The sequence below is a fragment of the Contarinia nasturtii genome, unplaced genomic scaffold (assembly GCF_009176525.2).
Source record: "Contarinia nasturtii isolate CC-2019 unplaced genomic scaffold, AAFC_CNas_1.1 Cnas_scaffold_745, whole genome shotgun sequence".
Classification (NCBI taxonomy): domain Eukaryota; kingdom Metazoa; phylum Arthropoda; class Insecta; order Diptera; family Cecidomyiidae; genus Contarinia; species Contarinia nasturtii.
Window position 1 is genome coordinate 2,445,363 of NW_022198093.1, and position 12,125 is coordinate 2,457,487.

General features: G+C 32.5%; 1 protein-coding gene across 9 annotated transcripts in view; it reads left to right on the plus strand.

The window, feature by feature from the left end:
• LOC116341770 (calcium/calmodulin-dependent 3',5'-cyclic nucleotide phosphodiesterase 1-like) overlaps window positions 1-11,864 on the plus strand; it is an 83,106-nt gene extending 71,242 nt beyond the window's left edge. For 7 of the 9 annotated variants that reach the window (XM_031769055.1, XM_031769049.1, XM_031769048.1 and 4 more), the window contains 4 exons: window positions 3,871-3,919; window positions 3,992-4,192; window positions 4,363-5,431; window positions 5,552-11,864. In XM_031769055.1, coding sequence (XP_031624915.1) covers window positions 3,871-3,919; window positions 3,992-4,192; window positions 4,363-5,431; window positions 5,552-5,631 — 1,399 coding nt within the window. In that variant the 3' untranslated portion in view covers window positions 5,632-11,864. Of the gene's footprint in view, window positions 1-752; window positions 921-3,870; window positions 3,920-3,991; window positions 4,193-4,362; window positions 5,432-5,551 lie in introns of all 9 variants that reach the window. The other 2 variants (XM_031769051.1, XM_031769053.1) reach the window with 2 other exon arrangements.
• Window positions 11,865-12,125: the final 261 nt, after the last annotated feature.

The following is a 12,125-nucleotide window of genomic DNA, read 5'->3' on the forward strand; positions in this document are numbered from 1 at the left end:
GTTTTTATCTCTTTCTCGCAGTTCGCTGGCACATCATCATTTGCATTAGTGGTCTGCCATTTAGAATTGTATTGTCCCCACAACATGTTTTTGTTTTTTTTTCACACCAGTGTGCGCCCATTCACCCCAAAAAGTTTGTGTATTTATCCCCGTGTCACATTGACTGTTATCGACAAAACTATTGGTGACATTTATAGCAAAATAATCAGTTCAAATGTGCATTAGATACATATTTTATCACGACCCATAAGAATAAGATATAAACAGCACTCTGATCTTTTATCCATTTATTTTTCGGAATGCGAACCAAATCGACGCTTTGCGACACAGAGACAAAACGTTATTCATTCATCTTAATTATTTATCGCTCTTTTATACTGGCTGCCTGTTTGGAGAGAAACGAATAATATATAATGTTTTTTGATATCCATTCTATTTCTACTTCATTAAGCACAACATTGAATAGCGAAAATTCTTTATCACTTTATCTCTGTGTAGTTATTCTTGTTTTGTTTGTTTTTTTTCCCTTCATGTAGGACGAGTTTTTCTTTTGTTTAAGTTTCTCTTTTGATCACTTGTTTTTCCTCCTGCCCCCAAAATTCCCAAAAAACAAACATTTTCATTTTCTTTCAGATTAGACAAACAAAAAATATAACAACTTTCTTTTACATCTACAACAATTTACCAAGACAATACTTATACATATAGCAACATCTCTCTCTCTTTCCACATTGTTCTTTTTTCCGGTACAGACAAGAAAGTAAAATAGCTAATGAGAAAAAACACTCTACTGACGCATCAACCAAAGACAACGATTCGAAAGTGCAGAGGTATTGCGCCGATCATACTTCTTCTTCTACTTCTACTACCACTACTACTAGCACTACTTCTAGCCGAATTGATTCTAATCAAACTGAAATGTGAATATTCTACACCATAACACTTGTTTTTTCTCTGTCTCTCTCACACACACAACACACACTTTTTCCAACACTATTTCTCTTGAACGGTTTTTGTTTTATCTCTGTATTACTAAATATGAATGTGTTCCCACTCTTTTTTATACACATAGACCGTTTTTTTTTTTGTATTTTTTTTCTCGATTGCTTAGGAATCGTTTTTCTCAACTTGGTCTCTTTTCCAAAGGTAGATTGTGAATAGAAAGATATATCGTTGGAAATGAGACGTCAATGCCAATGTTAATAATATCGTTCCTGATTTGAATCGAAAGCATGTTCAATGTACAAAAAAAGTTATTTTTGAAAAATTCACAAATTCCTTTCTTCTTCATTCCTCAAATCCATTGTATTCAGAACAATGATAACGGTTATTACAAGCGAAGAGCATGGTATCGTTATCACGTCGTTTTGATTCAATGGGAAAATGTGTGTGTGGAACACCAATAATGGTAGAGAATTAATGTGTTTTATGTAAATTGAACGTCCTGTAATAAAGTGTATTTTCAAAGTTCTCACTCTGTTGTCGATCTTTGAACGGTAGTTTTCTTAAGCATCCCCTTCCGATGTGTATATCAAAGCATTATAATGTAATCAATTGGTAGACTAGTTCTCTTACAATTATTTTCGTTGTATGTGATTTTATTAACTTTGTTAGTATTGTATAACTTTTGGTGTGCTCCATCCCTCTCTTTCTCTTTCTCTCTCTGTATCTGCTATTCTATCTATCAGCCTCTTCCTATCAACAATTAAGATCTATATCTCTTGTGCATGATCAATGCGTTGAATATATATTTGTTTTCTTTTCCCCAATAATCTTTAGCCTGTGTGACATTTATACCTCAAGGACATAATAATAAGCAAATATACATAGGTCCTGTATATTCCGATAAGCCACCACCGTTACACTGGCGTTATACAATGGCGTTATCAATTAGACTTTATTGAAATAATAATAATACCTCATCGCACAAATATTCCGTACCAAATACGATTAGTAGTGTGTAATGATTTAATAGACATGTGTGACGAAGTGTGTTTTTCTTTTGATTTAAATCCAAGTGTATAACAATATTTGAAATAATTCCACTTTCACTCAATGTATTCCTTTGTGTTTAATCATTCAATCAGATTAAATACTTAATGAATGTTATTTGATAGAATGTAAATCGTAGTTCAAACATCTTGATCTTTTCCCACCCACAAAAAGTGTAAATGTCATGTAGACGAAGCGGTTTTCCGCCGCATTTAATTTCTATTTAACAAAGTACGAATTTTCCTTGACTTTTCAATTTTGAAAAGGCGTTCGATGGAAAATTCATTTGAAGCAACGCAAAATGACATCAGTTTTTTTTCTATGTAGCATGAGAATTTTTCCGTTAACAGAAGCCGATAACATCATCGGAAAATGAACAGTCAACAAAAATAAAATATTCAAATTACATTCGGTACGTGCAAGTACCGGAGATATGATTATGTACCAAATCTGTAATAAAGAGGCATTGCTGTGTAAATTGCTTATAATGTGCCTCATGGCTCCATTTATTTTATACAACATCAAAAAACCGAATAACGAATAATACCAACAACAAACTGTAATTGATCAATTTACATGGAAAAAGGAGCCTAATTAAATTGATGTTTTCATCGTATGTGCGTCAGTGAGGCGAACATAAATCATAATATTTGCCATCACGTATGCGTTTGTTTAGCAAAACTTGTATATTTAGTTTCGACGTAACTCGATTTATTGTAATGTAGTGATTTTGTATTGAGCTCCCACCATCATCATCTTCATCATCATCATCAACTAATGTTGGAACATTCTTTAAGTAGATGTTGGCATGGTGTTTAAACCTACCGAGTGATTTCAGATTACTTTTTTTCCACTTCATTTGTTTGCTGTATTTTATTATACCCGCTCCAACCAACAAAGAAATACATCTCTTCTCTCTGTCTCTCTCTATCTGCCCTTCTATCTCTATCTCTCTATTTCAGTAGAATCATTAGTCAATTTGTGTACATCATCTACTTTTTCTCTATTGCATTTCTTTCCTCAAAATCCGAAGTAAAACAAAACAAGTACCTCACATCCATTCACCGACACACACACACACTCACACCCAATGCAGTACTTTCCCTTTTGTTAACCGAAGACTTACTATTTTACTTTTCCTGAACTAGTGCAACAAAAACACTTTCATATGATGTTGAAGTCCGCGTTAAAAACTCTTATTAATAACCATTCGTTTTATTTCTTTTAGTTTGTTTCATTTGTTACGTTGTTTTTAGCATAAAATAAAAATAAAATCAATTGAACATTGTTGTGTGTAGTGTATTTTTTGTTTGGAATTTGTGTGTGGGTTATGATGTTGGTAATATAGTCGTTTTGTTTTATTTTCTATTTGAATATGGTCGTTTGTATTTCCCATAATTTTATTGAACGGTTTTTATGTTGTCTAGTCGTATGTTCCTTAACTTGTTGCTGCGCGGATGGTATATAATTATTTTATTTATATATAATATTTTCACAACTAGAAGCATTTCCAATAGTTTTTTAGTTTGGTTTTGTTTGCCTTAGTCGATCTATCCCTTCCATTTCTGTCGAAAACAAATCCACATAAACAGTTGTAAATAATGATGGAAACAAATGTTACACATTTCAGCTAATCAAATATATTTCTCTTTTTTTTGTTTTGTTTCTGCGCCTTTTTGTATCCGTTCATACGGTCTATATGTATATCGAAATGTGTTTTGAATGTGTGTATTTTGTATATCTGCGGATGTCACATAAAACGCACGTTTTATCGGAAACTATGTGATTTCGTCATGCTGTGTTAACATTCCATTTGATACCCATGTCATCGTCGCCGCTTCTTTTTTTCTTCTTTTTGTCATTTTGGCGTAAATACAGACGTCTTGCCGATGAAGATGATGAGCTTTCAGAAGTTCAGCCTGATGCTGTATGTATTTTGCACTCGCTTTTGTATTTTTGAATGCCAGTTCGATTTAATTGTTCTTTTGATTATCATAAGGTTCCACCCGAAGTTCGCGAATGGTTGGCATCGACATTTACTCGACAACTTGTCACAACACGAAAGCGCACCGAAGAAAAGCCCAAATTTCGTACCGTCGCACATGCAATACGTGCTGGTATATTCGTTGACCGAATCTATCGACGGGTGTCCAGCACTGCAATGCTTCAATTTCCACCGGAGGTGGTTAAAGTGTTAAAGGTAAATATGGATGAATTCGAAAAGAATGCCAAAAAAAGCCAAAAGAAAAAGAAAGCAGAAGAAGAATGGAAAAACACATGTCCAACGTCTTAATCAATCACAATTTCCACAAACAAATTACCTTTTAATTTTCGTATTTTCTCTCTCTCTCCCTCCCAATTTGAATGAAGACACTGGACGATTGGTCGTTCGATCAATTCGCCCTAGCAACAGCAACAAATGGCCAACCAATCAAATACTTAGGCTACGATCTATTGAATCGCTACGGCATCATACACAAATTCAAGGTGTCACCAACGATTTTGGAGCAATTTCTTGTAAAAATTGAAGAAGGTTACTGTCGCTATCAAAATCCCTATCATAATAATTTGCATGCGGCCGATGTGGCACAAACCATTCATTACATGCTATCACAAACCGGTGTCATGCACTATTTGACCGATTTGGAAATATTTGCCATTTTAATTGCGGCATTAATCCATGACTACGAGCACACTGGCACAACAAATAGCTTTCACATAAACACCGGCTCCGACATGGCAATGTTGTACAATGATCGTGCCGTATTGGAAAATCATCATGCCAGCGCCGCATTTCGTATGCTCAAAGAGGACGAATATAATATATTCAGTAGTTTATCACGTGAAGAGTATAAAGAGATTCGAAATTTGGTCATCGATATGGTCATATCGACCGATATGTCATTTCATAATCAACAATTAAAAAATATGAAAAGTCTCATAGCGATTGCATCGTCCGACACGCACTACAATAAGACCAACGTTGATTTGAAATTCAAAGCACTTTCATTCATTTTGCATTGCTGTGATATATCGCATCCGGCAAAGAAATGGGAAATTCATCATCGATGGACAATGTTGCTGATCGAAGAATTCTTTCGGCAAGGCGATTTGGAGCGCGAACTTGGATTGGATATCAGCCCATTGTGCGATCGAAACAGTACTGTTATACCTAAATCACAAATCGTTTTCATTGAAGTTATTGTTGAACCAAGTTTAGCCGTTTGTGCTGATTTACTCGAACTTATTTTAACACCAATTGCATCACAAACGGGGAACAAAACAACCGACAACAGCACGATTGCCGAAGAATCGCAAAAATCGACATCAAATACATCAAAAAGCGATCCATCACAACCGCAAAGAATTCTCATAAAAAAACCATGGATTACATGCATGAAAGAGAACAAACGCATCTGGAAGGAACAAGAAGTTGCAGGTACTAATTAATTCTAGCAATGTGTTTTTTTTGCTTTTCGCTTTCGTTTCTATTTTTGGAATTTTCTTTTACTTACGGCGTCGTTTTTTAATTTGTATAATTGTGTTATTGCGTGCGCAGAAACATCAAATCAACCTTCTTTATCGACTGAAGAATCTAGCGATCCAGATGCCAATGTAGAAAGGCCTTCATCATCTTAGATTTCAACTTAAAACAACAACAAACATAAAAACAGAAACAAACTTTAAAGAAAAACTTTATTCAACTTTTATATGTTATTTTTACATCTACTCTAGGAATTTAAAAATTTGTTGCAAAACTTTTCACACTGAAACAAAACAAAACAAAACAAAAAAATACATTGTTCGTGCTTTCAATTGATATTTACACTACCATTTAAGCTTAGAAGGGGTGGGAGTAATGGCAACAATAGATATCCCACAAATGAACAAGCCAACAACAAAAGAGTACACGCAAAAAACACATTTCAAAGTAAATTGAAAGCACATTATACATATTTATTTAACACTACGCGCTCTATCTCTATTTTTGAACATAGTTCCAGTTTAAATGAATTTTTGTTTGCGGCAATTGCTTTCTTCCGCAAAGCGATTACACAAACATTTTCTAAATTGAAATGCCCTCAGATTTTTCATATCATTCCAAGACAACAACAACAAAAAAATAAGTAATCTCTTGAATGAGCAAAACGAACATTCGAACCAAAGCGAATTTATCATAATAATATCCACTTGTTCCATTTTCAGCGTAATAAAAACTTCGTGTTAAGAAGATCAGACGTTTTGTTTTTATTTCTTGTTTTCATGATTTCTTACAAGCTAAATCATTATTATTATTTTTTTTTTGCGGATTTTTCGTGAGCAATTTTGTTGTTTTATATTTGCTTTTTTTAATATGAAAAATTTACGATATACACATTTTATTTCCGACTTTAGAAAAAGGGAATGTATTAGGGAACGAAGTATATAGTGACCAATTTAATTGAGCTTATCCTCTTTAAATGAGTGCAAAACATATATGCGTTAGTCGCATTTGCAAAGGGTAGACATTTTTTTATTGTTGAAACGAGATGGCCCAATTTTATTTAGACTTTCATTCACTTATAGTTTTGCTCTGCACACATACATATCGCTTCAGTTTGTGTGCATGATAATTGAGAAAGTGGCAGATTCTCTGTGACAGATACAATTGAAAGTTTTAAGTATGAAGTATAACTGTTGTTGAATTAATAAAGAGAGTTAGAGAATTTCCATATCCACATAAGTTAGACTTGTAATAAATTGCATTTTGTATATGCTGGAATTTTTATAAATAATTGCTGTTGTTGCCGCTGCAACCATTTACCAAATGGAATTTCATTTTAAATTTTGAATAATTTCCTTTTTGATTAAAGCTCTTCTCACACAGTACTTCACATTTCATAGCGCGAATATTATTTATTTAAACTGTGCTTATTGCTTAACGCAATGACTAGGTTTCACTCAAATGCGTTCTCTCTCCGTAACACGACAAAATCGATTTTTTTTTGTTTGAAAAGAAAATTGGTTCAAAACTTTGTGTGAAGCAATTTCATTTGGTGTGTCTTACCTTCGACGCGACGCTTGAAAGATTCCAACGGTGAAAATATGTTGTTTATTTTACCCATCGATTTCGACTTCCACCATAAATAACTTAATCAACTAAGGTATCATTAATTTTAATTTCAAAGTCTAAACTCAAATAGATGAGAGACGAGCAAAAATGGAAAATCCAGTTTGGCAGAATCTCTTGAGCATTTCGCAAAAATTGAATTTCTTTTTGCTTAGTTTTTCCTATCGTTGGCATGGTAAAAGCGCAAGGGTACAGGTGAAAAACGCATATAACCTAGCCCAATCAATGAAAGCACATAAATACCGCACAACAAATGAAAAGTGGCGCTAAAATTCAAACACTACGGTTATTTACAAGTACCATGAATTATTTGTAATGGAAAATTGTCAAACGTGAAAAATCGCAAAGTTTTTGTTTGAGAGTGCTTGCATTGGTGAAGAGGTGTACATTTTTATTTTTCACCGACGAGCTTTTCGTTTAGTGAATTTATACTTTTTTCAAAAGCTGACAGAAATAAATTATTGTGTACGAAAATGTCGACACATTGAACGGTAAATATTTGCTTTCATTTAAATTCATTTGATGGAAACACTGCTTGCATGGCAGAACCACCATAAAATTAATGAAAGTTGATTCGAAAAATTTGGAATTACATTTACCAGTTCGCCTGTGTTGAGCGCAAACTTTTCTTTGGTACGCAGAAAATTACCTGCGACAAAATGTGAAGAAACGGCAAACAAACATAAATATTTTACGAAATATATCAAAAATAACACTGTATGTTAAGGATAAAAGATCGTTATGGCAATATAATAATTAATAATTAGTTTCCGCATGTTGCTTTTTCCATCGTACACACTCTGTCTCTCTCATGTCAGGCGGTATAATAAAAATCCAATTTTCACAAATTCTCACATTGTGCACACATCAGGAGGTTAAGGCGCATATATGTATAGTAGTATACTTATACATAAATTTAATGCGAAGAATTTTCAAGTGGAATGCCATAACAAACTAACAACATGAGCTTCTTTATGAGAATTATGAAATACTTCCAAGGTTTTAGTGATGATTTTGATCTTAAAACTGGTGCATCAAATTCTTTTCACTTCAACCATAAATTTTTCCAACATTATCCGATGACATCCTTGACGTATGGATGAAGAACCAAAAAATTCATGCATTTGACGTCATGCATGTCATTTTGAAATAAATGGATTTTCCAACACATTCAGGTTTTTAAACATAATATACTAGATAATATACGTCTTTTTTCTCGCAATTTTCAGCGTAATTTTGAGAGATTACAAATTGAATTTATAAATTTAAATCGTGAAATTCGCGTAAAATTTTCTTGAAAAAAAAAATCAAACATATATGCATGTTTCTGACATTGTTTATATTCACCGCACACACCCACAACAACAAAAAAAATGCTTGGAAACGGCGGTGAAAGAAAACTGACATCTGCTGATTTGAGAAAAAAATCTGTCGAAACCGTTTGTAGATAACATCCGAAAAAAAACTATTTTCACATGAAAAATGCAAATGAAATGCGCTGTTATTGTTGTTTATTTTCTGAATCTTTTATGAACATTTTCTCACTTTTGTTCTTTATGTCATTTACACACACACACACTCTTTGGCGCGGGCGAGCAAAGGATGCATACCGCATTTAGCACAATATGATATGCTGTACAACTTTAAAGACGATTAACTTTTTCGTGCATACATATTTTATTCGGAAAATTGAATTGACGGATATATATTTATACATTCTTCTTGCACACAAAATTGCAATCGTATTTTCAAATATATATACACCAGAAATCCGATAAGAGTAAAAGAAAAAAAAAAGATGAAATCACTTGAACAACGTCGCCCCGGATTATCATGTTCGTTGAGTCGAATAAGTACTCACTGTTGATGCAAACTGCAAAATGAAAAATTCGGCGTAACTGAAAGTTGATTTAAACTTATTCAAGCATACAATCAAACTTTTTCCACGATATAATATCTTCCAAAATATAATGGCAATTCTCTGATTTTGTCACTGTCACACACACACACTCTTTTTATCTAACACAGACACACTTTCTCGCACATAACTTACGCCTCTATTCAAATCAAGCGTTTAAACGATGATTTATTGCAAATTTTCTTAAAATATCGTGTTTATGGTATATATAAATATATTGGAAATTGCCATTTTCTCATTTATAACTCGGTGCGAGCGAGTACAAAATTATAATGATAGTTTGCAATAATTGATAAATTGTTTTGATCAAAATGTGACACTTTCGTAATCGTTCCGATCCAGTCAGTCGCCAACTTTGGAAATCGGAATATTGTAAAAGCTCAAATTCACGTCGAAATGTCAAAAACAAATGTTTCACATTAAATGTGTCTGAGCTCATCATCTTACAGACACTTTGGCGAAATTAAAGTGGATTAAATGTGAACAAAAAGAGACGGCGAATTTCTCTCACACTTAAATTCAAACGATTCTTGCTTTCCTTTCTTCGATTTCTTAGACTTGCACAGATAAATGCTATTGGAAAAAGCTCTTATGACACAAACATTTGCTCATATTAACAGATATGATGTATTTTGATAAAAACCTATAAGAAAATTTATTTGAAAAAAATGACTATATTTATATAAAATTAATATCTTGTAAAATACATTCCGATGGGGCCATTTCATGAGCGTAGAATTTTGAAAACGAACCATTTTATCATCTACTTGCTTTTAAGTCTTTAAATAGGATAATCCAGTTTTGTTATTTATTCAGTATCAAAAGGAACAGTATTTAATCCTTCAATAGAATTTAATCTCTATTTCTCTCACTCTCTCCTTCTTTCGCTCTATCTCGTTTAAGCATTTTGAATCCATTAAATCTTACTCAATTCAAATCCAACATTGACAAAAAAAACACTCCAAATACGTTCAATGTTCTTTTGAGTGACTTCTTTCAGTCGAACAATAACATTTTAATAAAAGATAATTATCATCATCGCCGTTCATTATGCAGCGTTTATGAAATGAGCCTTCATCCCCTCTCAAAATCCAATTCCGTCGGTAGTGCAAATCATTTCTCTCCAAATTGTCCGATTTTTCCGCTAGATTATAACTATGTACATTAACAACAATAAAATCCTCAATCAAATTTAATGAGTATCTAATTTCAGTTTGATTGTCATCGTTTCAAAGTATATGCAAATAGTATTCGTGAACTAAACACACTCACTCATATTTAAAAAAAAGGTCGACATATTAATTAAATAGGGTAGACGTGCACTCTAGCCAACCACATAGCATATGTATATTTTGATATAAATGCTATGCCATTAAGATATCAAAATCGACGTGTTAAATTAGGCGGTACGTAGAGAAAAACAGCAGAATTTAAAAAAGAAACATGTATCTAACTGGAATAGAGTAATCGATATAGATAGATGATAATCATAAATAATAGAGTTTCGGGTAAAATGGTTGGAATATATCGCGCCTTTCTGTCCGTATTGTAAACGGCGTTCAAATCATAATATAGATCTACATATATGGAAAATTAGAGTAAACTTCATGTAATATAAAATGTTCAAAAAAAGAGCATACATTATCCACATCGTAAAGTTTATTAGAGAGTATTTACGGTGGTGCAATTTAAAGTTTAAATTCATGTGGGAATTTTCTCGTTTCGTCTATGGAATTTTCACCGGATGCAGAGAGATTTGTTTTTTTTTTTTAGTTTAAGACCAAATCTTCTTGGTAGACTATTGTTGAAACTAAACGGAATTTGAATGTTTTCTTAATCAATTTCCACATTTGATAAATAATATATATTATATTCCTATATCAACTGCGAATAGCGATGCGCAGCCTAAATCACATTTTCATCATTTTTCGGTTATTTTTCTCTAAAAAAATGTTGTTCATGGATTTGCATCGCTGCTTCACCTAGTTTTAGTAACATGAATAAAACATGCACATTCAATATTTAAATGTACGTAAATGAAATAAATGAAAACCAACAACTAAGCACTATTTAATTTTTTGAATTTTTCATTAGAATTTTTGTTGATTTTTTCGTCTGATTGAAGGGACCACAATGATTAAGTTCACAATATGCTCATCGATCGTTTCAGTTTTCACAATTATCCACATTGGTCTTAGACCCATTTTAGGCACTACAACTTTTTATTCTAATATGCAAAGCACATTGCTAAACGCAAAGAAAGCAAAGCACACATGCTAGATCGCTTGAAGTTTTCGACTTCGAAACGCTTGAATTTTCTGACTTACTAATGCAAATTACATCAAACATATTAATTCTAAATTAAAAAAAAAAAAACACCTTCCAGTAGTATACATTTTCGATGAGCATTCGTGATTGAACTTAGCAATAAGGTACCAATATATCAGCTGAAATTGGGATCATAGCTTTATAAACATATACTTGAATAGAGAAACAACTTCAAATTGATTTGAAATTTAAACTATATATATAAAAAAAAGATAATTGTCGACACTTTTATTGAAAGCACTAACGGATTGAGTGAAAAGGGACAGCGATAGATGTATGATAGAACAAACATTAGATAACAAAACCCAATAACAATTCGATTCGTGTAGAGAGAAATTCTATATTATAAGTACATTCTAATGACAGATGAAATATTTACACAAAAAATCAAACAAACAAATAAAATAAAAACTATATGAATTAACATTTAAGATTAGCAAAATGCAAAAAAAAAATCTGACAAAATTATATTATCGAATTAAGTCTACCACAAATATATGATTCATAAACAATAAATTTGGGCATTTTATTTGCTTAAACCTTGGCGCTGTTTCGAAAATATTCAAAGGTAATATATTCTTTATGGCCGTTTTTAGTTTGAAACAAATTCTAACGGGAACTTCTTTTTTAAATGTTTACTACAATTTGCTAATATTGCTAATTGCTAAGCCGGTGAGTATAAAATCTCCCATTTCGTTTCTCTCATTCAAAAGACCCAAACAAAAAAAATATGGATACTTTCCCCAACCATCATGACTGAGAGATGTCATATTGTAA